This window comes from Talaromyces amestolkiae (genome assembly GCF_001896365.1).
Source record: "Talaromyces amestolkiae strain CIB chromosome Unknown scaffold6.1, whole genome shotgun sequence".
Classification (NCBI taxonomy): domain Eukaryota; kingdom Fungi; phylum Ascomycota; class Eurotiomycetes; order Eurotiales; family Trichocomaceae; genus Talaromyces; species Talaromyces amestolkiae.
The window spans coordinates 1046320-1071559 of NW_024468042.1; the positions used below are offsets into that span (position 1 = coordinate 1046320).

The 25240-nt window shown below is 47.2% G+C and overlaps 5 protein-coding genes across 5 annotated transcripts; 3 read left to right on the plus strand and 2 right to left on the minus strand.

Annotated features, from left to right (window-relative positions):
* Window positions 1-225: 225 nt before the first annotated feature.
* Window positions 226-3584, plus strand: BHQ10_003923 (uncharacterized protein; the record flags this gene model as incomplete). The annotated part of the gene is made up of 3 exons (XM_040876233.1): window positions 226-1722; window positions 1773-2067; window positions 2128-3584. The coding sequence occupies 3 exons, from the start codon at window positions 226-228 to the stop codon at window positions 3582-3584; spliced, it is 3249 nt and encodes a 1082-aa protein (XP_040732427.1).
* Window positions 3585-6340: 2756 nt separating this feature from the next.
* BHQ10_003924 (uncharacterized protein) lies at window positions 6341-6544 on the minus strand (the record flags this gene model as incomplete). The annotated part of the gene is made up of 1 exon (XM_040876234.1): window positions 6341-6544. One exon carries the CDS (start codon window positions 6542-6544, stop codon window positions 6341-6343), a length of 204 nt encoding a protein of 67 aa, XP_040732428.1.
* Window positions 6545-13196: 6652 nt separating this feature from the next.
* On the plus strand, window positions 13197-14009 carry BHQ10_003925 (uncharacterized protein; the record flags this gene model as incomplete). Its single annotated transcript, XM_040876235.1, has 4 exons — window positions 13197-13217; window positions 13278-13412; window positions 13469-13572; window positions 13631-14009. The coding sequence occupies 4 exons, from the start codon at window positions 13197-13199 to the stop codon at window positions 14007-14009; spliced, it is 639 nt and encodes a 212-aa protein (XP_040732429.1).
* Window positions 14010-14585: 576 nt separating this feature from the next.
* Window positions 14586-18683, minus strand: BHQ10_003926 (uncharacterized protein; the record flags this gene model as incomplete). The annotated part of the gene is made up of 5 exons (XM_040876236.1): window positions 14586-16060; window positions 16375-16430; window positions 16487-18379; window positions 18453-18604; window positions 18672-18683. 5 exons carry the CDS (start codon window positions 18681-18683, stop codon window positions 14586-14588), a joined length of 3588 nt encoding a protein of 1195 aa, XP_040732430.1.
* Window positions 18684-21995: 3312 nt separating this feature from the next.
* On the plus strand, window positions 21996-24227 carry BHQ10_003927 (uncharacterized protein; the record flags this gene model as incomplete). Its single annotated transcript, XM_040876237.1, has 3 exons — window positions 21996-22657; window positions 22773-23856; window positions 23919-24227. The coding sequence occupies 3 exons, from the start codon at window positions 21996-21998 to the stop codon at window positions 24225-24227; spliced, it is 2055 nt and encodes a 684-aa protein (XP_040732431.1).
* Window positions 24228-25240: the final 1013 nt, after the last annotated feature.

The window sequence follows — 25240 nt, forward strand, 5'->3', positions numbered from 1 at the left end:
TTCCTGCCATTTTACCGATTTCAGTACTTCGCTATTACTTTCTCGGTCGGTCGCCGTATCGCTTCGACTCTACGTTCTCGTCCAATAACCCTCTGGGAGGCTTTTGCGTCTTGTTGCATATTTCTGCCTGTTTCGTATCTGTCAAAGCATTGTTCGTTTTTGCTTTAATTGAGCGGGTTTTGGCTTCATTGCGTTGTATCTCTTCCACAGCGCGCGGTTTAGGAAATGTCGTCTGCTGCCATGCAGACAGCTCCTACGCACACATCAGCGACGACAGCTTCGACATTGTACCCCACAACCACTTCTTCCTCCTCTCCCCAGGCTCAGAATGCTTATCACCCGAGGACCGTTACTGCATCTCMCCCGCCTCAGTCTGTCGACGTAACATCTCGAAATTCGCCGTCTTCATCCAAGCGACCCAGTCGACAACCTAGCGCGAATGGTGCGTCTGCCCTTGGTCCGCAACAGTCTCAGTACGGGTCGGGGTCGCCAACAATGAGTTCTTCCGCCCAACCATCCTCCCAGGGTCCGATGCCCTCGAATTCGACCAATCACACGCATTCTCGCTCCAATGCTCCTGATGGGTTAGGGGTCACACCGCAAATTCCTCCTCGTACCTCATCGAACCAACGATCCAGCAGACGTCAGGACTCGAGTCAATCAAGAAGTAGGGGTGATGATCCCAACAGCGGTCGGTCTCGTCGTAAAGGTCAACAATCGCCTGAACGTTCTAATCCAAATGACATTGCAGGCCATCATTCCTCCGCCTATCAAAGCCGTTCAGATCATGCATTGGGCTCATCATCCGAGCCTACTGCTCTCGCGAGCGAATCGAGCACTGTCCTCAATCGGGTTGTGATTACCGATCCAGCTGAGGACATTGAGCGCGAACATGAACGACTCGCAGAGGCACAGACCTCAGCTGGTGGAGCGTCTGATTCAGTCACCGGTCTTGGACTGGTTAGCGATGAAGCTGTAGACGACCGTGGCCCACGTCGGCAAGATTACTCAAACACATCGGGAAAACGCAAGGAAACCACCTTTGGAAGATACATATTAGGTCAGACATTGGGCGAAGGGGAGTTTGCCAAAGTCAAGCTTGGCTGGCAAAGAGATGGCAGTATCCAAGTTGCCATCAAACTCATTCGACGCGAGAGTTTAGGCTCAAATCCCAGCAGACTCCCAAAGATCTATAGAGAAATCGCAATTCTCCGAGAATTATCTCATCCAAACATTGTGCGCCTACACGAGATGGTAGAAACTGATCGATACATCGGAATCATCATGGAATACGCCTCGGGTGGAGAGCTCTTCGACTATATTCTCAAGAATCGCTATTTGAAAGACAATGCGGCCAGGCGTCTATTTGCGCAGCTCGTTTCCGGTGTGGGTTATTTACATAAGAAGGGAATCGTGCATCGTGACCTGAAATTGGAGAATCTTTTACTTGACAGGAATCGTAACCTCATCATCACTGATTTTGGGTTTGCCAACACCTTCAACCCTGTTGATGAACTTGGCGAGGAGATTGAGTACAACCTCACCAACCGCGAATTCGTCAAGAGAATGGGACTCGACAAAACCGATGCTGCTGGATTGCGACGCGGCGATCTGATGCAAACCAGCTGTGGTAGTCCATGCTATGCCGCACCTGAGCTTGTTGTCAGCGACTCACTCTATACTGGTCGCAAGGTTGATGTTTGGAGTTGCGGTGTGATTTTGGTAAGTCCTTAACTGATACTGTGATAGAGTCAAATCTAACGTTCGTCTAGTATGCCATGCTTGCCGGCTACCTCCCGTTCGACGATGATCCAGCGAATCCTGAAGGAGACAACATCAATCTTTTGTACAAATACATTGTTAGCACCCATCTCACTTTCCCCGAATACGTAACACCACACGCCCGTGATCTATTGCGCCGTATACTCGTCCCTGACCCTCGCAAACGCGCCGACCTTTTCGAAGTTGCTCGTCACAGTTGGCTCAGCGAATACTCGCATGTTGTGTCTCACATCACGAGTAGCACCACGAATATTTCAGACATTGCTACTACCACTGTCCCCGCTGGTGAGTTGACTGTCTCGAACTTTTGTTTACTATCATCTGCTAACCACGTGGGTTGTATAGAAGGAACACAAGAAGGCCCAACCCTCGTTCGCAGCGCATCTGTGCGCGAACCACCAAAGAGCTTCCAGGGCAGCGCATCGACCCTGGGAGGCTTGACTCACCAACCAGGAAAAGTTGCACCTCAAGAAGAGTCTCCCAATAGTAAGACCAAGACTTCAAGGGAAGCAAAGAGACGAACCGTTCAGGTGGAATATGTCGCACCTCACTCGCAGACTGCTCGCGGCGATCATACATCGAATGCATCTCCTCAATCGGCAACGGCAACTCGAACAGGGTCTCGAGGTGTTGTTGATCAGAACAAACCATTACCAAGTGAACCACAAGGTGAGCAGCCGCAACGGACGACAAACCCCCAATCAGCTCAAGAATTACGATCTAACGCTGGAATCCCTCGCTCGACATCAGAAGTGACAGGTCAGGTCTTTGAAAACTCGCAAACCACGCGCCCAAATACCGGGCATTCTGCCATATCTCTTAGCGCCGGAAGACTTCCTTCTCGTGGCTCCTATGGTCAACCAGTGGCACCCACCGTGGCGGCAACCAACGCTCAAGGTCGACTGGCACAACCAAAGAATGCCAAACAGTATAATATCTCTTCACCAATTCCACAAGACCCGAACATGTCCATCGGAAGACCTAGCACCCATCAGCTCCCTAACAAATTCAATCAGACTCCTGTACAAGAACCAGTCAGGACCCACAAGCGTTCAAGCACAGTCAGCAGTATCGGCGAGAGGCTTTTTGGCCGCTCAGGGTCAATTTTCGGTAGTCGACCAAGCCAGCCTACTTCTCGTCCTAAATCTGGCAAACGGTACCCTCCAACTAGTATGAAAGAACCTTATTCCACAGACGACTCAAGAGCCTCAATCGACTCACGGCGATCGAATTCGTATGCTACTCGTGCTGAACCACGGCCGCGGCGATTCTCTCTCATGAACTCTATCAGGGGATTATCGTCAGGTCGTAGTGATCAGAATTCGGAAAGCGACTCTCATGATGCCGAATACTCTCGGCCAGCTACGGGTCCCGGAATTCTTCCAGGACGCGATGTCAGTGGTGGATACAGTGGCTACTCTGGCTCTCAGCAGGGCGAAGCAGCACCTCAAGAAAGTAGCTATGAAGCTCATATTGATAGACAATTCGCACAGCTACACGAAAACAACCAAATGTACCAGGAACAAGAGCAGCCCGGTGACTACAACTCGCCGGAGACCAATGATTTCTACGGTTATCCTCAGCGAGGGCAGCAATACAACGGAAGCTATGATAGGTCGCGGCCATCTGCACAACTTACCCGACCCAAACAGGGAGTCTTGCAGAAGAATAATCGGAAGTTTGCGGATGCGTACGAATATGAAAGGGATCATTCTCACCATTCTGGAAGCTCGGGGGCAGCAAGAAAAGTCATGGACTTTTTCCGTCGACGAGGCAAAGCCAGAGCTGGGGAAGATCGGTGAGGGCCAGGAGAATAGGTTTGACATGTGAAGTGCTGGTTCTATCGACTCAAACATAATGTCTATTATCTCTCTGCTCATCTGTCGAGCACATGGATCTGTGATCGGCTGTCATACGTCTATACGTGCGCAAAACGCTTCTGCAGGCAGGCTAGTTTGGCCGTCTCTGCTGCTGGAAAAGGAAGCATCATTCAGAAGTTGAGCTTCCTTGACGAATATCTTTCGATCAAAGTGCATAAATGTGTCGGCAACATCATTCATGGCAGATTGTTCCAAGGAGATTTCTTCTTTGGATATCAACAACCGCGCGATACCCCGATTGCTCAAGCTACTCAATTGATGTCACAGTTTCGAGTGACTTTTGTCAACCTTGTCATACAACTTTATACCCTTCACATACCTGCATAATTAATATTGAGCATTTGTTTTTTCAACCCTGTATCTCCTTTGTGTGAAAATAAATATCGTTTTTATATTTTATTTCCTTTGTCCGTGTCAAATTGTATCTTCATTGCTTTTCGTCTTCTTTGGCCCTTTTCGATTCCTCTGGGTGAAGTGTTCAACCCATTTATTCTTTCGTACATCTCGAGAGGACAAACTTCTAGATGGCTCCGTTTCTTCCTCCTCTACTTCTCTTGTCAATAGTTCGACAATGGAAAGCTTATTCTTATCCCTTTTTCCCCATCATTTAGACAACAGCAAGAGACTGTCTGTTGTGTTTGTGTATCTTGAATATTTCATTCTTCTTCGTTTCTTAGATGTCAGATACTTGAGTTGAGATATGTAATGTAAGTAGTTCTTAAAGCAGTATTTTATGTAGCTCATCGATATTTAATCGGTAATAAGGTTGCGCTCTTGAAGCATTAAGACAGGCACAATACATGAGTTTACAGCTTTCGATACCATTGACATGAATGTGATAACAAAACGAGCGCATTTGCACGTGCAATCCAAGAATGCCAACCGTCTACTCCCGAAGCACTTATTCGATTTGATAATTGCCAAGTCAACATACAATTCTATACAAACAGAATCTACGTCATGTACAACAATCCATGGTGTGCGTTTCAATCCCGAGAAACTCATCATGTGGGTGGTTTCTACTCCCTGCTACACAAGATACATTGACAACAACCGCATTTACACATGTGACTATTAGCCCGTCTACACTCGGGATCGTTCGATGTGGCTATCATCCCTGTGTCAGTATGTCAGTATATCAGTATATAGTTATGGAAACCACATCATATCGAGAGTACGCAGAGCATATGTATGGTTAAGCTTTTCCCTCGGCCCGCCCCGATCGACCGATATATATTTCCCTACATATACAGATTCATCACGGTGCTGTCGCTCAATTATCAGGCAATAATTAATGAGCCAGATCAGAGTAAAGGTTCGGGCCACCAACATTTCATTGATCGAATACGTATTCTCGTGGCATGCATGGACACATGGGCAGTGATTTCCAAGGCTGACAACACTCAATAAAGAGCCAGGCATCGTGATGATGGCGTGGATTGATGCCGACGACAACCGAGGGTCGATATAAACTCTAAACCTTCAAAAACGTAGTGCGCATGGATCAAGTTACAAGACTATGTAGACTCTGGTATATATCAACGTATACAGAACCGAGGGATACACCTATGCTTCTACGGCCGTTGAGATTGACATGGTTGTACACAAACCCCGTAAATATATAACTACCGATAGTCGGACAAAAACACCAAGTACGCAAGGGATCAGCTGATATCTGCCACCAATAGGATAGTTCAGATATGAGGAGTGTTCGGCGGATCATTTATTTGTCTGCGCGAGCCTCGCTGAGCAATGATGCATATGCAGTCTGTTAACAAGAGAAATTCATTTCAGATTCATATAGAATGACGCTAGACCTGATCGATACTTGCAAGAATGATGAATATGTGGTCAAAAAGTGGCCCACCATGCATCAATGCATTATTGGTCTAGTGGTAGAATTCATCGTTGCCATCGATGAGGCCCGTGTTCGATTCACGGATGATGCAATCATTCTTCTTTTTGATGTTTTTTGTTTTTGTTTATGTTACCGGTTAATTTGGATCTAGTGTTTAACCGTATCCGCATGGACAGAGTCGAGAATACGAGAGAGAACACGTCAATACGGTACAAATTGTCATATCAGTATGAAAGAAACCTTTCTTTTTCGACGCAACTAGTCTGCTATGGAACCGCTGGACAACCCCTACAAGAAAAAAGCAAAAAAGTAAGATAACAGAAGTGATGCCGGTCTAAGCAGAATCGGCATACTAATGCATTTGAAAAGAAAGAAAATCTCCGTCGCCAACCGAGAGGGGGGCCCTGAGCTGATGGGTGCAGCTGTACATCATTCGACGTGTTGGCATGTGATGATGATGTTGGCTAATAGCGAACCCTGGGACAGCGGTATGTTTGATCGACGCGCATAATCGGTCGCGTCAAGCCCCTCTTCTAGCTTGATTGTATGGCGTTGGCCGTTCAGAACCGTGGTATTAACAGAAAATTGGAGGAAAAAGTGGGAGAAATTGAGTTTGAATGTCTCGCCGAGATTGCCAGTCGCTGAAACACTTGAGGAAATCAAGGTTGGTGGTCATTTGCGATGCTAAGCGTTAATTCATAGGTTCTTGCTGAGTGTAGTATCGCGACTAGTCGTAGTCATGTCGTTTCGTATCCAATATTCAGGTCGACTGATCGAAACATGCCCGTAAGATTGCATCTAGGGAGACGATGAGGGGCATTCAGGACCGGTCATAACCGAGCTTGAGGAAGCCGCTAGCAAAGCTCTTACTAGAATCGGTACTAGAAGTTGAAGACAGACGATGAATAGGGGCGCCAGATTTCTCAGCATCCTCAGGAGACGAAGTCAAGTTATCGGGGGTCTTAGCTCCAGTGGTAGGCGAAAGGACCAGGAATTGGTTGAGCTTGGGAAGCTTGGGGAACATATTGTAGGATAAGAAGCAGTTCTTGTTGGTTGTATGAGTGATGTTTGATTTTGTCGATGACAGTGAGGAGAGTGGTTTGGAATGATGGAAGGAAAGGAAAACAAGTTGTTAACTGGGGAAACGAGACCCTTTATATGCTTCGATACTGCCTATGAGCTATCAATCGACAAGCATATATTTCACAAATCCACTTATGATTATGAAAGGAGAACTTATGGCGTTTGCCGGCTAACTGGGCGTTCGCCGTTTGTATTGCCCTTCATCCGTCCTATCTTGGACAAACCTCTACATGTGACCCATTTTCCGCTCGTCACCGAGACAGCGAGACCCTCCGATTTGCTCGGCATGAATGCATCTTCCCTCGCTTGTATCTGGAATCTAAGGTGTGGGTGGAGATAAGCCAGCCACACCAGATTGCCCAGAGGGAAACGTGGGGTGTCCCTCAAGTCATTTCCAGATACACCGAGGACAAACTAGGGTAGCCCGTGGTCACTAAAAGACGCCTAAATTTAGGGTTGCTCCTGGCGCTAACCTCCCCCCAAACGTGATTGTAATTTCTGACAAACTGTATTATATTTTCCCCTTTCGATTCCTCCAATTTCAAAAATTCTTTCTCCAACGCGAACATTCATCTTATGATTCGCCAAGACATATATCAATGATCTCAGGATTCGGCATCTCAAAAATAGGGCGCCTTGGTGCTTGGCGTGCGAAGATCACCGACATGCTGACGAGTACGCCAAAGCTGATAGAAACCGCCAAGCCCAGGTGATTGTCACCATCCGGACTTTGTGTAAACCTCGAGCAGTGTGCATGCCCAAACGGACATCGTTTGAATAATCTGGTCGCATTTGTGCTTCTTCAACTGCATGCAAGGATATGACGGTCTCCTTAATTGTATCTTGGCATTCCGATTGATTGCAATGGAAAAAGGACTGGTAGTAGTTCGGAGGCGAATAACGACTAGATGAGGACGATGGCGTTGATAGTATCATAGCAGAGGCTGTAGTTTGTAGGCACCATTAGACTTGGCAAGAATGCTGTGAACTCCTCGTTCTTGACCGACACACATTTCAATTTCCAGAGAGTACGGGCAGCAAGAGCTGAGGACGTTCGTCGCAGTCAGCCCAAGTCCGTCGTTTGTTTTTATCAGAATTGCTATCTCATCGTCTGGTTGCTTTGTGCCGTGTGTGATTGTAATGCTGGTGGCATATCCTCGATACATGTACGTCATAGGAACAGAAACGGATGGCATTCTGAATACGTGAAAGAGAATAGCACGATGGCAGGATGTCAAACGTCGCGATGAGTTCTCACGCTTGAGAAACCGCCAACCTTAATCTTGGTCAGAGGGCAAAAACGGCAGGAGCTCTTCGTGACCTCGCCCACGTGATTTACAGTGTCCCGACATCGAGATTGTTCCTTCCATCCCATCGCATCTATTTCTCCTATCCCCTTCGTATCTTGACCACTAGCCAACTAAAGAAGTGACTTGCTCAATATGCGTTGTGTCTCTGTTCGCATGTCGCCTACAACGCGAACTGACTGACTGGCCAATGCGCGCCATCATTGCGAAGAATATTCTTTGTACTAACCCAGCTGGGGCAGCACTGACGATGGACGCCAAATGTGCCTTGTCGCGGCACTCTCATCGGTGACTCCTCTTTTCCATCTTGGCCTGGGTGTCCCGCCGTCATCGATCTACAACGATTGGATCTCACGCTTCGAAAATCTTCTTTGACGGTTTGTCGGCGGCACAAGCTATGTTCACGCTATGTACCTTGCCGCCCAGCCGCAGCGGCAAGGGGCACTTTTCTGGGCCCTCCTACGGCCACCATGGCCTCCGATTTGTGGCGCGGGTCTACCAAAAGCCCCAGTCCACTCGGATGTGCCGCCGAATCGCCCGTGCTTGGGATTAACTTCATAGCAGTAGCCCTAACGGTTACTAAGTCTTTATACTTTTGCCCACCGAGCAGAATCCATAGGCACAGAGCGTCCCTTTTTGTGACTTCATTCTCTAGACTCTGCGCTTCGAGAAATTCATTCTTGATCGGGCTATTGAACAAGATGTGCGCCCACTCACTTCTACGCTGTCCGCGCCGACAAAAAGGCTAATCTCCGCACTACGCGGGCTGTTTTCCTTTCATTTTTCTTCGAAAAATGTGCCTTGACTTGCGCTTCGCCTGTTATCTCAGCAATTGGGACTCAAGATTGGCCCGAACAGTCATAGTTGGCACATGGCTACCCCTCTAGGTGTACTTGATTTGCATATGTCACCAACGCTACACCAAGAGACCCATCCCATTCGTTTGCGCCAATTCTAGAAAGCTCGTTCAGTGAACTAGCCACGCAGAAAAATGGAATGTGATTGTGATGACCTATTTGAACTTCCTGTCGAGGCAGATCCCGGGATGAACCGCATCGACTGTGCTAGCTGCCCAAAATATAGAGCTACTCACCAATCACTTAGACGACGAAGAAATTCTACGTCTTCGTAATGGACATGTCATCCGTCAAGACCCGCAGGTCAAAGATGACTCTTACGATGTCATCACAAAGAGATGGCCTCTAGCGCATTCTACTTGACATCCCCGGTATATCATCGTTCTGTCATTGGCAGACGGCCGCAATCACCGCCATTTGATCTGTGCTACAGAGTGTCATTGAACCTTAAATGGCGTCTTCCTAATCTAGAAGTCTTGCTATGATCTGGTGCGCAGTTATTTGATATCTTTGAATGATGCTACGCTAGCAGAGAATGTTTATTTCCAGTTTCTATTGGAAGGTATGTCATACACCCCTTTTTGCCGCTATAGCGACATATGACCCCCCTTTGAAATTACCATTCACGAATCAACATACAGATCTCCTCTCATCCATCCTTATTTACCCTTCCCATCCATGCTATTTTATGCCCTTGAATGATCTTGTTTCCAGCCTGGCGTTTCTGCCTCGAGGTGACTACGCAGTGCCACGCTACTATGTCCATGTGCCCTAGTGCCAATATCAACATATCACCTGTTCAAGGACGCATGTGTCTATCCTGCGTGGACCGTGACAATACTGCATATAGTCGCTAATTAGCGCGCGCAAGGTCCTTTTGTTGGTCAATCAGATCTTGTCTGATTGCCCTGCATTGCCGCGTAGATCGTCCTGGACACCGAGACTACGCCGCCCACAGTGTCTAACGATTAACGTTTGCCTTGAGAGAATCAGTAGGTGTGGCCCAGCAGTGACCTTCTCCGCACGGAGTCACATTCGTCGGCCTTGACGGCGAACCGAAAAGGAGTCTCCTATCAGAAAAATATATAAAGAATGAAGAAGCGCACCTTTTGAGTTCAGTCTATCATCGCATTCAAACAACATCTCAATCATCGAAGAACATAATTCGCAGAAAAGCAGAATTCGAGTTATCTATCCATCTTCAAGCATCACTCAGGCACTTTCTGACAACCCTTATCTCAAACCTTATTTCCATCCTCTCTCGCAAAGACCCAACCACTCCACTTTCCCAACCAGACAAAATGTGTTCAGTGTGGTATGTTGAGTTCGACTGCGGCTGTCAAATCAAGGAGATAGATCTGGTCACCTGCTCCAAAGCCAACCAGCCTGGCCACTACATCGAAAAGAAGGTTTCGCGCAGACAGGGCTTCAATTGCCCTGCGCATGGTGGTTAGGATCAAGCAATGTATTGCACCGTACCTGTTAGTCACAACATTGGGTTTCCATGGTCGACAGTGGAGCTGGGACTGATCCAACTACTTTACAGACTCGGCTTCAAAATGTGACAATAGCTTGCCATCATATACGTCCGTTTCGATATTTTCAGCAAAGTTATGCTATCTCAACATAGCACTGCGGGTTTTCTCCTCTCTGCCAGAACTGCTCAGAATGGGGTTGACAAATTTACATCTCGGAGACTGTGCACATACTGCGTGTTCATAACTTCACTGTTTTTTCATTTGTGTTTCTACCCCTCTATTCCACCTTTGACTTTTCAATTTTTCATTTTTTCAATTCGTTGTGGGTTTGCCAGCGCATTGTCAAGATTTTTTTTAGAACACTCGATTTAACTTTCTGGCAACCCTTTTTATTACCAATCTTTACTTCCCTTTGAAGCTGTCATGTTTGTTTGACTGGCCACTCAGAGATTACCTTCATTTCTTGATATGTTTTTCTAATTCATGGTTTGCACTCCTTTGATAGTCTAAAGCCTTTTATTATTCGAATCCCATTGATTATACCTCCATACATTTGCTCTAAAATAGCTTGCTTATATTCACCGCATTAACCGCGACAAACGTCTAATTCCCGGCCAGATAGGCACCTAATGCCAAGCGTTTAGTAGAGCCTATAGAAGCTTCGAAATTGCCTTATTCGGGGGATTGAAGCCATGGAACGGAGAGAGATGCGAGGCAACAAAGGGTTCACAATCTGATTAGACGCCACTTTTATACCCCCAGCTATAGTCATAAGTAGCGCATAGTAGACCTACTCCAAGGCCACTTGGTGTAGGAAGAAACCCATCGAGACCGCTTGATAGCCCACAAAAACATCCGCCAATACAGATCCAGCGAATGAGAGCTTGTCTATGAAAGAAGATGTTGGTCTCTGATATGCGCTCTGCATCGTCCAATCTCCATAATCGCCCATACGGCACTGCAGACTAGGCCTCTCAGTCACCCTGCATCATTTGCCCTGATCTTTTTTCTTTGTTTGTGCGCGGCCGTTCTGGAAAGATGGTGTGGCACCTTTCAAATCTCTCGGTGGAATTTTTCTTCCCAAATAGCCTATCAATGACATCAGAACGGTCCTAGCTTCACGAATTAACATAGGCCGGTCATGCAAGAGCATGATTTGGTCCGCATGATCCCTCCTCTTGCCCTCTTTCTCTTCACCCGATTGAGTAAGATTCAAAGGATACCTCGTCGATAAACAGCGTATGAAAAGTAGGCGGCGGTCGCTTAATCTCGTCCTATGCCCTCCATACGCCTGGCGGATAGTACATAGGCACTGTGGGCACAAGTGCTAATGTGACTGGGCATGCAGCCCGAGACACAGACCCTCTCCCTGATATGTATGGCCATAAGACGTAGCGTGGCGTGGCAAACTGTTCCCATACCTGCTTCCCGTGGTCCAGCGCCCCTTCCTGTCCTCCTCTCGCCGCCTTTGTCATATGAGCAGATGACAAGTGTCATGCTGAAATTTTTAGGCTACTTCCAACTCGCTGATATGTCGGATGTGATACACGGGACTCCACCGTTTTCTCGAAGATCTTGGATCGGAAGGAAAAGCACATTTTTTTTCATTAGGAATGGAACTAGAAAAAGAAAAGAGATGACTCACAGCATGTAGAGAGATGAATGGATTTCGTCGTCTTTCATTCATTTGTAAAATTGCATGTACCTCAAGAAGGAGAGTGATGGTTGATAGGGACGGCCATCAAGGCATCCATGTGACAACACAACATGATTTGGATTACTCACAACTTATCCCTGAGCGATATGAATCAACTCCATAGAACCAGCCTTGTCGCATTCATATCGTAAGACTCTAAACACTAATGGATACCAAGTCCAGTTCGACTGCCCTAACCGTGTTAGAGGGCATTTCCATTGTTCAAGATGGGACGCTAGCGCTCGAACAAGTCTTGCTCCAAATGCGTACTAACAAAGTCATTCTATTTTCAGGACCAGTTGCTGATTAGTGGCATGGAGACCAAGTACTAGACTGCGTACGTGTGAATCAACGTGCATGCTGTTCAGGTCATCTGAGCGTTTAATTCCATCGTAAGCGGCGTATGAATTATTTGATGCCAAAGACTCCATAAGCGAGGAGTCCGCTTAACCCTAAACAAATGGTACTGACTCGACGTCACTCTTTTCGCAAATGAGGTCTGATGCTGGCCTTTCATCTCTGCTTTTGGAGGTTACCTTCCTGCATGGATGTATCAACTTAAGTACGAGCTGCTACGGCGATGCCGTGACTGATTGAAGGCGAGCTTGCATTAATCTGGAAAGCCTTTTGCTAGGACATATCCGTTCTGCGATCCGTCCTTGCACCGAGCTATCAATCTTTTTCCAAGAATTGATCTGGGCGAAAACATGAGTCATTGTTGGTAGCGTCTTGCATCGAAGAAAGGGTTGCTTGGTTTCCTGTGCCACATATTCCTCGCTATGACTCAAGGCTACAAGTAATATTAGTTTAAGCATCATAATGGAGGAGCATATAGCCATCTTCCTCTCTTGTTGAGGAGACAATGGCATTGTTTTTGTTTGCGACTGACTGAGTGTGGCTAGTGTGGTAATTATTACCCGTGTCGATGGCCGTGTAAGCAAACGGTGCAAACTCACGTGCCTCCCGACTGTGGGACTGGGTAATGACGTAGAGAAAGGTCTTGACGTCTTTGGCTCTGGTTTCAGGCTGCACAAAAACAGTCCAAGAAGCCACACTTGCTTTCTTCTCTCGACTCATCCTCGCTTCAACAACAACCATAGATAGATACTCGATACCGATCGACTCAACTCGAAGACACCAAGTAAGAGCCTCAATCATTCTTTAGCAAAATTGTGAACGCGCGTTCGTCTCACCGCTTGGAAGCTTTTGTTGACGTTCATCCAGAACTAGCTCAGAAGATCGATCAACCGCCAACATGACGCTCTACTACACTCTCGTAAGTATTATCATCGCTGCCTGCTTGTGGCATAATTGCTTACGTTGATCTCATGACTAGGTGTTCATGCTTCTCGTTTTCGAGATGCTCGTCTTCCTCGCTTTGATTGTTCCTCTCCCGTACACCGTGAAGAGAAAGCTCTTTGCTTTCATATCAGAAAGTCCAATAGTAGCGAAACTACAGTATGGATTGAGGGTTAGCTACAAAATTTGGTCTGTTTGATGGTCTTGCTCGCTGACATTGGTCGGTAGATTACGTTCATTTTCATCCTCATCCTCTTCATCGATAGCGTCAACCGGGTCTACCGTGTGCAGCTTGAGATGAGCGCTTTCAGCAAGGATACTACCGGTGTTGGGTCAGTATAATCCATATGCTACATAAATTAATGACAGGCTTCCGCTAACAATTAATAGCAGAGCTGCTGCACTCGGTACTGAGCGCATGGAAGTCCAGGCCCGCAAGTTCTACTCTCAGCGTAACATGTATCTTTGCGGATTCACACTCTTCCTTTCCTTGATTCTCAACCGTACCTACATCATGATTGTCGAAGTCCTCCGTCTCGAGGACCGCGTTAAGCTTCTCGAAGGCGACAAGAGGGCTAGCGGCAAGGACGCCGCTCGTATCGCCGAAGCTGGCAGCGTAGGCGAAATCGGACGTCTCAAGAAGGAACTCGAAGCCAAGGACCGTGACATCGAGACTCTTAAGAAGCAGACTGAAGGCCTGCAGCGCGAGTACCACAACTTGGGTGACAAGCTCACCGAGTCCGACAAGGCTCCCAAGAAGGACCGATAAATCATCTGAAACACAACACCTGATCCATGGACTGCTCTTCCGGTATTGTGAGTAGTAGGGATATATGTTTCACCGCCATCGGGTAAGAATTCATGGTTGATTCGATCGTTTTTGGAGATCAATGAATGCCCCGCGGCAGCATTATGGGCACCAGCCTAGCATTACGGTATACGGTTACCACGAAAGTGACAGAGAACGATGCTTATTGTATTGATACTGAAGCCTTTAAAAAGTTAGGGTTATACAATCATAGCATCTGTCTTATTTAATTGGTGTTGGAAAGGAGCGTTAGGAACAATACGAAGAAATTGAATGTTCAGTCATCTTTCCTTTTCGTAGCGATTGCACTTTAAGCGATTAAAGACTTCATAGTTTCTACTTGCGTTTGACAAGTATATACTATAAAATCTCATGACTTTGTTAACTTTCCGTAGAAATGGGTATCATTCAAGCTCCAAACCTATAACTCTAGGAGAAGCGCACTCTTCAGACTATCATACATGTCGAGCATCATCACCAACCTTCCAGCCCTTCCCTTTCAAGAAGATTCTGTATGCGATATGAGAAGGAATAGTTTTATACAAGAAACGTCCAAAAACTAGGAAACACAAATTCATCCTCAAAAATGCGTCGAACTTGATCCAGCACGAATCGCTCGACTTTTCCCACGTTTTTCAGGGCTTGTTTCCCGTTCTCCTTGCGACCAATTTCGCTATCGACGCGGATTTGTTGAAGGAGACTGCCGAATCGGCGTCTTGGTTGTGGTGGATGGGTTTCGGGATTGGCATTGTTGTCAGTGACATTATTAGAGATACCTTCTGCTGAGGTCGTTGGAAATTGATGTTGTTGTTGATCATCTTCCTCATCGCCCAACAAGGCATCGGCATCTTCCGGCGACAAAAAACACAGATGCGCCCTTCGGCGGATATACGCAACAACCGCGATACCGTCAAAAGTGATGCCCGTTATGTTCAATTTCAATGGAAGACCTACGAAGCTGGGCATGGGATAATCAAGCAGTATTTCTGCTGTTAGGGAGAGTTTCACGTCTCCGGCATATTTCACACGGCAGATTACTTGGAAATCTTCTGGGCGACGTTCGCGCATGTGTGGTGTTGGTGATGGAGGAGATTCTTCGTCCGATATAGGTACTTGTGATTGCTTTTCGCGGGATCGATCACCTTCGTGGAGGCCGTGCACCGTGGGGGTCGTAGAGGATGCATGGTCGTTATATATGACCGTAGGATCGTTGCTAGTACTATTCGACGAGCTACCGGCTGCGCTTCGTCCTTGGGATAGCTGAGTTGGGTTGGTATTTGCAGTCGATGGCCGAGACGGTGACCCTGTATCGATTCTGTTATTGTTTTCTGTCCGTCCTCTGCTTATACTATGTTGCTGCACCATCGCCCGACTACCGCCATGCATCACAGCATCAGGCCAACCCGTTCCATATGGCGTGCCACCCGCAACAGCACCTAGTGGAGTCTGTGTCCCCGACAGATTCCCCATCATCAAATGGTAACCCAGATTCGACGTAACGCCGGGGAGAATGCTTGGGGTTCCAGACCTGAACTGCGCGTTCAAGTGATCACCCAACCCAATTGGGGACCGCAACGGCGATTGTGCAGACTGATGATGACCATCGATTTCACCCGCCACCCACTGCGATGTTCGTAAATGGTCGTGATGATTCGTATTATTCTCGCTATGTCCATTATTCTCATACCCATATCTCATCCCTCGCTTGCCTGTCGTCATTGAATCCGCCGCTCGATCCGATGAGGTATCTGACCGTACATCCTCCTCATGATCACCGTCGTCATCATCATCGTCTTCACTATCACTCTCCTCATAGAAATCCACAAACGGATCACAGATATCCTTAATATCTAATTCCGGCGCAACGCTGCCAAAGTCGAACGAATGCACGTTTACGGATCGTATGAAGCGCGGGAGGGGCACTTGTTGGAATTTGTCGTGGATGAAGGAGCGGATTCGTTCGGCGAGCTGTTCGCCGTCGGGGCCGGAGGTGGCGGCCTCCCAGTTGAGGTCTATGGACATAGCATTCGTCAGGTTCGTGTATATTTGGGAATATTTTAAAAGAGAGAACAAGTATGGATAGGGAGAGTACTTGTTGTGAGGCTGCTTTGACAGGTTGATGCCGTTGAGATGCGATATCACGTGCGGTCATTTTTAGAGCTACATCGACCAATCAGAGGCCATGCTCGGACTGCGTTCATGGGAGTTAAGGCATCTCAATATGTAGTTTCAATACGATAATGATCGGATTTTCATATGCATATTATGGATCTAATGAGCTAGTATATTTTTATCTATCCCTGAGTCTCCGCGTCATAGGCGTTACTCTTATGTTTGGGCTCAAATTTGAAGTCTGGATGAGCGGGTCCAAGGAACATGTCTCTGCGATTGAGGTTAGCATAAGCGAATATAGATCAACAACTAGAGATGTGACTTACGTGATTTTAATCCAGTCCTTGTAGTTGTCGCTGGCAAGCAACGTCTCCAACTCGTTTCGGCCACGGAACGCTGGAGGTCGATCCTGAATTCGTGGAGGGAGATATTCCAGCATACCAACAGGGACGTAGCGATAAGCGAAGCTGAGCCATTCCAAAAGGAACCGTCGAGTCATTCCCAGACCGTGCTCGTCGGAGCCCCAAGCATCCATTCCGTAACGGGCGAACTTCTCAACCAAGGCCAATCGTTCCGATGCTGTCTTGTCTAGGTATTGTCCGGTTTGGATTTCTTCATATAGCCATGGCTTGATCAAAGCGCCACGTCCGATCATAACCGTGTCGACGTTTGCATTTTGGATGTGATTATTGTAGTCCTCGTGAGAGTAACAATCACCGTTTCCAAGGAAGTAAATTTTACCTCCATTGGGCTGCAATCTCTCTTCCGGCTCTCTCACAGTGTCTGACAATGCATCTGACTCTGAACGCAATCTCTTGACGAGCGCTGCACATTCAGAGATATAACCCCAGTCCGCACTTCTGGTGTAGCGCTGTTGTCTACTGCGACCATGGAGAGTGATGGCAGCAATGCCTGGAGGTCCAATGCCCATCGTTTGAGAATCTGTACCACCCAACACGAGACGTTCGGCAAGTTTGAGCGCAGTGGGTTGGTTATCCTTAGTGCCCATACGAATCTTTACGGTAATCGGAATTTCGCCGGATACCGCATTCATTCCACGAAGAATCTTTTCCAATTTGGCAGGTGAATCCAGAAGAGCTGATCCAGATCCTTCTTTGAAAACCATATCAATGGGACATCCGCAGTTGAGATCAATTACCCGAAGATGTGGGGTGAGAGCTGCCAAAATCTCTACTGTTTTCAAAGCTACATGCGGCTTGTTAGCTGCGATTTGAGCGCCGAACTTGGAATCACGAGAATTGTCGTAGCCCTGCACAATGTTCGCTTTGCTTGAAATAGTTGGTGACGCAAGTTCCGACTCGTGTGCTCTCAGAAGAGCCCATTCCGGTTTCTGTCCCTGAACCAATGGCATACCCATCGCCATTTCAGAGTATGTGAACTGTGCGCCCAAATCCATACAAAGTCTGCGGAACGGAGTATTTCCCTGGGTGGTCAAAGGGGCCAAGGCTGGGGTCTCTGCACCAAAATAGATTCTTCTTTTTTCCGATGGCAGGAATGGAGGCTCAGTGTATTGGGCTCTGTTATCCTCTTTCTCCTGCCGAAGTTCCGACTCCGCACCATCGGTCTCGTTTGCCTTTTTGTTATGGACGAACTTTTCCAATTCTTTCGTAGTCTGATCGAACCAGGCAAGGTAAGCTTCAGCTTTAGGCATGGGATACTTTCTTCTTCTCAAAGCGTCCTTGTGCACAATAGGAACAACATTTGCCATTCCATCGTCCTTCGAAAAGGGTCTCGCAATCCATTGTTTTTTGCGCTCTTCATCTTCTACAAGGACTAGTTCACGTTTGCCATCCGATGTATCCCTTTCAGTCATATGGGAGTGCACAAAGCGACATTTCCAGCCCGAAGAACATGTTCCGCGGACCTCCCAAATGGGACAAACGTCATTAAAGGTGTGTAGATTCTCCCGTTTGTACTCGCTCAAATACACGCGGAGGTCGTGCTCGAACTTGCACTTGTCGCCGTACTGGCATTGACCTGGAGAAAACTCCGGTTGCGTAGAACGCGACGCACAGAGACCTTTTTCGTCTTTCGATCTTCCGAACTTGCGTCCTACGTTTTGACCTCTGTTCTTTTGCTTGCGCTTTTTGTTATCCTGATCTTGCTCCTTTTCGACATGAGCGGCGCCTTCGGCCATATCGTCATCTTCGTTCGAGGCTTTGGTTGCCGTTTGATTGCCATTCAAGGTAATTAGAAACCTGTACGATGGGTATCATCAGCAATCAATTCATTTGATATCTGCAACCGCATTTATCGTAATAATTGACATACTCTGGTTTGACTGGCGCAATACCCCGCCTTCGTAATTCAGTTCGGCGGTCTTCTTTGGGGGTCTCTTCGGTAGGGGCCACATCGTCCAGTCTCTGTTTCTTTGCAGGAGGTTCATTGACAGTCTCCTGCGAGATTGTATGAACGGCCGGGGTCTATCCAAGCAATTGTTAGTATGCCACATTTTCTCAAAATCGCGGGGAAAGACTTTGAAATGCTTACCGGTTCCGCCATTTTCGGTTTCTCTCGACTCTAGCAGTAATTCTAGACTCGCTGCTAGTCAAGAAACTTTGACGACTGGCGCAAATTTGAAGTACGCGGTCTTGGGTTCGTCGCGCTGCCCACTTCTTGCGTCGCTGCAAAAATTGATACCAGACAAAAGAAAAGAAAATAACAAAGCAGCCAATCACGTCGTGACGAAACTTGCTCCGCTTTGGCATTGTTTGCACTGTTTGCATGCTTAGTCAGAGAGGGACCGATCTTGGCAGTCCGGCAATGATCGGCACGAGTGAGTCCCACTTTTGTTCCCCCCCGATTGGGAAGGTATCCCGTATTGAGACTTGATTGGCTGGTTCACATCCGAGCTAGAAGCACATGACAATCTTCTCGAAGCCTTCTTCGTTTTGCCGCTGTCTTTTGTGCCGTAATTTTTCTTCTTTGTGTTTTGTAACTCTTGTTCCCGTACAAACGCCGGTACGTACGTAAATATTTTACTTTTGGTCCTGGAGTGCTTAAGGTCTTCGGAATGTCCCCCAGAATCCTTGCGGAGTACATATGTCGGTGGTCAGCAGATGGGTTTTTAGATCTCAAAGATCTGATCTTACTTAGTCTGGCGTTACGATGGCCAATCAATCCATGGATGGTGAATAATTGGTCTAGTTGCTTGCGGTGTATGTACGTACATAGATGGCAAGTATCGCCGTATTTCTAAATAAAGTTACGCGCCGTTTCAAGTAGTATCGTTACGACATTGGACTACGTACCCAAATACGAACCATTATTGAGGTAGTAAGTTGTCAAATATTGAACGAGAACAACAACGGCTGCCGCGCAAATCTTATACTGAAGCAGAGAATGGTCCGGCAAGATCATCTACGAGTGTAACTTTCCTGAAGCTCGGAGACAGCGCTACTCCGTAAGTCGGCTGACACTGATGGATACGTAGTAGGTAACTATAGTTGGTTTAGCAGCTAGTTCCATAAGTCAATCTACATTATGCATCAGCATTGGCCAATTTCTCGATCTGCATGCAGAATTGAAACCGCACATCAGGGGCTGACCCCATATTTGGGTATGTCCCTGACGATTCAAGGTCACATGGACAGAAGCATGTCCAATAGGTACTCGGCAACTCAACCTCGGGAGCTGGAGAAGCTTACCAGCGATGGCTTCCCCAGCACGAAAGTGATCACGGGAGCTCATGGATCTCAGTTCTGAACTCGGTTCCCGTTGGAGTTGGTAGGAGCTTTTGGCTAAGTTGTACAGAATATGGCACGTGGCTGATCAAGAAAGAATGTCTAGCAACTAGTAAGCATACTAAGTAGGTCGCTATGACCACAAGCACGAACTTTGAAATAATGGAACTGGTAGCTACCATGGTAGTTATTGGCTAACTGTGAACATTCAAGGACAGACAAAAGAGTGTCATTGCCTTGTTTGTTTGGGCAGTGGGCTAGTACGTACTGAATAAGTGTCATGGAGTACGTATCAAAAATACGGAACGCAATACAGTAGTGTATGAAGACACTTCTACGATCCATTGCTTCCACTGATGTCGCGACCTGGCCTCAATTCGAGTGTACAGTGTACAGTGTACAGTGTACGTAAGTTGTGACTAAGAAGATCTGGCTAGAAACGTCTCAAGGCGCAATAGGCCTCATGGAAACCGCCACATATGGAGAAAGATGGAGGATCGAGTGACTAATGTTAACATGCAAACAAGAGTACTCCGTTTCTCCGTATGTACAAGGTAACTAACGTACCCGCACCTAGGATGACACGACAGCCTCAAACATATCAATTTATCTTAAAATTAGCTTCGACAAATCAATTTGTTATTCGTTGCCGTGTCCAAAAATGAGGAGTAGATACTAGATGCAAGATGGCAGGAGTATTACCACTTGACTGGCCCTCCGAAGCTCAATTAAGGCGCTCCATGGTGCATAATTCATCGACGACGGAGCGCGATGGAGTCGGTTGAGTAAGTGGCTGTAAGAAGCCTCCGGGACAGCTTAGTGTCCGCATGCGACAACGTACGGCCAAGACAGCGTACCACTATATCAAAAATACCATCTTATATAAAGTGCGTAATTGACATTTATATTCTGAACGACAATTAAGCCTTGTGGATGAAGGAGAAAGTATACTTGTAGTCCATCGGTCCGCCTTCATCTTGCTCGGTAAATAGAATCGGACTTTGATCTACTGCACACTGTACACATTGAGACGACCGGCGCAGGTGGCCAATCACACTCTATAATCGCGCTAAACAGTGACGACTGATGACGCTGATGCGGGGATGCTGTTCTCGTTGTCTCAGCGCGAGTTGTTCCAGGACATCGTCCCTCTCAGATTCATTACTCAATGATTATACAAATGCAATGTCATCGAGAAGACTGTAAGTGAACGGTCGAAGAGGCCTGTGTGGTGGAATAACCATAACACCAAAAGTTCAACAATGGATTAGCGGGTCTTCCTCAGAAGTAAGTACCGACAGTTCGACTCCATTGTGCCGAGTCCCTAAAGGCGACTCCCCGTGCACATACAATGAATAGTCTTTCCGTGATCGCGGATGCAAGCTCTCAAATCAAACATATCGACAATGTATTCTGCATCGTGGTATGCAAGGACAACGATCGCAGGGCTGGTTGGGCGACAGTCAATGACTCAATCACTGGCCGTTTTGACTTTCACCGCAAGCCTGCGTTTCAATACGCTGTAATTACCGTCCTCGAGGTATTTCCGTGTACATACATGGCTGAACCATGTATTATGTAAGGATGGCGGGAGGCCCTAGTCCAAATATGCACAAGACTGCTTTTCAAGTCTGAACTGGCAGGCAGTTTGTATGGCCACCCGCCATAATTTCCCACCGCACCACAGCACTAGTCCCTTATCCGGAATAGCGGTATGTTTAGCGTACTGACCCGGAACCAGATCCCCGTATTACTGAACTCATTAAGCCGTGTGTCCCCTCTTCGCCGTCCACACCTAACAGTAATTTATCGTTATTCCACGCTCGCTCTCACAACTTTTTTTTGGGATGAACTATCATCAGTCAAAATCGAAGTAACTTGACTCTTGTGTGGTTGTGAGAGAGAGAGAGCCAGAAGTAAAGGGGAATATAGATTTCTTTCCTTTTCGTTCGTCTGTTCTATACGTCGTTCTAGTAGTGTCGAGCTGCTTGGACTCGCCACTGTTTCGGCTTCGATCCCGATTTCTTAGTATCTACAGAACCTCGCCTGAGGATCCGCTCCTTCTTCAGCCTTCTTCGCAACTTGCCAGCGGAGGAACAATAATTTCCATTTTCATCTAGTCAAGCTTCTCATGAACGACGCCGCAGACACAGATACTCCTCCATCTCTTTGCTACTCGTCTTCTATTAGCGACCACGATCACCTGTCTACCAGCGAATCGACCCCCATCAGCACTCCTGTGGGCTTTGGCGCAACTTCCTCCTACCCACGCAAACTTTCAAGTCGCAAAAAGGACTCTTTTACCTGGAACCCCAAAGCTTCCAGAGATTCTCATAACCGCCCTCTTTATCTGGACTCGACTCTTGTAGAGACCGACGGCGAAGATCCCGCCGACGTCTCGCACTTGCCCTTGTTTCAGTCGCCATCACCAGGACAGACCGATACAATGAACGGCCAACAATCCCCTTTCGATCTCTCCGCTCGGCAGACATCAGTCTCACCACCAGGCCAACAAGCATCTAATTTGACCTCGGCGCTTCAAAAAGCCGCCAACAATGATCGCGCCGGCAATTCTTCGGTCCCTACCGCTAGCAACGCAAGCGCTGTCTATAAGGCAGCAGCTGCTCGAAAAGACTCTTTGAGCGCAAGCATGTCCCAATGGGGAAATGGAACGAAGCCCATCTCAGTGATGGGTTCAAACAGAGAGAAACCTCGTCGCGAATCTTTAGCCGGTAGTTTGGTCGGTGGTATGAGCTGGGGCGGAGTTTCTGTTGGAAGTTGGATACGAGACGAGTTAGTTTGCACCCGATACACTCTTCTCAGCACAAATCCTTGTTTGATCTGATCTAATGCTTTTTTGATGATTCGTCATGGAAATCGTCTCGACTTGCTACTAACTGATTTATAGTATCATCATGACCGGCACTTCCCCGTTCACATTCCAATCTCCATCTTTCCATTCTTCCTCATACCTGCCGAAATTGGAAGCGAATTTCATGCGTGACTTTTTCTGCTGTGGGCTCACTCTACCGTCATTGCATGATTTGCTGCAACATTATGAAGAAGCACATGCGCAGAAAACTACACAGGGTGGACAACGCCCTAGCCAAGGCGATAATCGAGCCGCGATTATGGCTGCAGCCGCTGCCGTGGCACAATCTCAAGGTCAGTCAAATATGGGTCAAAACAGCGGAATGCAGCAAGACCGTTCGCCGAACGGACAGTCAAAATTCAATCCAAATCAGACTATCGACACGAATGCCTTCACATCAACACAGCCCACTCTAGATTTGGACACAATCGACGATATGGAGATGGATGACGCAATGGGCTTATCGGACTCGACTTCTCAAATGTTTTCTACACAGATGCCAACCACACAGGGAGGATACAATCCCAACCAGAGGGTGCCTCAACTAAACCTCAGCATGCTTCAAGGTCAAGGTCTTCGCGGCTCACAGCCCGGCACACCCATCGCTCCCGCCCACACGCTACTACAAAATAACCCTACTGTATCCTCCGTAAACACTCCAACCTTATCGTCGAACCCTCTGCAGAATTCGCAATTCCGCAACACTCCAGATTCATCTGGGCCCGGTACTCCGGCCGAGCTCGACGACACCGTCATCGGAGGTTTCGGTGATTTGACCATGCAGGGTGGTGTTCTACCGCAGAACGGACAGTTTCCAGGGTTTGGGGGAGGTAATGATATGGTCGATCTATGCATTGATGAGCCTGCAAAACGTCTCTTCAGTCCCAACGGAGGGTTTGGAGGGCAAAGTTCGCAAACCCATCTCAAATTAGGCAATAGTCAATACGGTCCTAACAGCGAAGTAGCCCGACGAATCCGAGAACAACAAATGCTCGCCGGCGTGCCCGATACTTCGTTAGCCAGCATGTTTCCGAATGAAGAGCCCAAGCCTTTCAGATGTCCTGTCATCGGTTGCGAGAAAGCATACAAGAACCAGAATGGGTTGAAGTACCACAAAGCGGTAAGTTTATATACATTTGCAGTACGCTGAGTTTCTAGTACACTGTACTGATAGCTGGTCAGCACGGTCACAACAATCAACAACTCCACGAAAACGGCGACGGTACCTTCTCGATAGTCAATCCGGAGACGTCAGCGCCATACCCTGGTACAATGGGAATGGAGAAAGAGAAGCCATATCGTTGTGAGGTTTGTGGCAAGCGGTACAAGAACCTTAACGGACTCAAGTATCACAAATCTCACTCTCCACCATGCAATCCCGATCTTCAACTCGCCGGTCGCGGGTTGGCCGTTGGTGGTGTCATGCAAGGTCAGAACATTAATGTCGCCGGTGCCGGGTTGCCAGGTATCGGTGAAGAGGGGTTGATGTAACCGGTGGATCAAGGTCGAACCACTCCTAGCTACTTCATTTACTTGCTAAGCAGCCGACTCGCTATCTGTCGGTCATTGGCTTTGATTATCGCTAGTTGGACAGACATCACGAGAACAGCTGATGAAAAGGCGATGTTTCGAGATTCTCGTCTGTATCATAAGCGGTGCTGTTGATAGCAGAAGATTTGTCTCATGCGACTCATACAATGAGCTGCCATCCGGTAAATCATTCGACAAGCTCCGCGCCCGCTCATTCTTCACTGGCAACGTCTTTTGAAGGCATTTGATGATCAGTATTCAATCATATTCATCATAAGAGTGTCCCAATGGAAGCGGATGCTTTGAGGATCTACTTGTGCAGATCACGGCTATTTAATTACAGCGCAATTTGCAAAGCTTTCAATTATTGTGTGAAGCGATAGCTCTCTTGCCGTCACTTACCCATACACAAGGCTTTCTCGTTTCCAAGCTGGTCTCGGAACGTTCGATCATTGTGCTTAATTCTTTGAATTTGGGAATTGTCAAAGCATGATTCATGAGCATTACCGGCGTGATTATGTGAGGTGATTTCTACACTTTCTTATGGTTTCTTTTGATCTCGAATAGAGTCTTCTACATGTTTGGCTATTTGATGTTTGGTTTTTTTTATTGCCTGGGGATTCCCACCTTGTCGTTTTTTGGCCTGGGGTTTTTCTATATGTGGTATTTGTTTTGAGTACTTTTGTTTCTGTTGTTAGATGTAGAATATCCCACCGTCTCACGTCTGCGGTTATCTGTTTTTTCATGTTGCTTATGCTAAAGAAATCTAAAAGTGTTTAAGTTGATAATTCTCTCTTCTTTCTTCTTTTAAAAAACGCTATATAGATGATACTATGCAACGGTACACCTTTAACCGGGCGGCGGGAGTCACAAAACCCAATCAGCAACTTAGTTGGGAGCTCAACTCAAATTCTGCCGGATTTATAGTCACCGCCATGACTTTTCGTAGAAACTTTTTTTTCTCAATCTCTTGT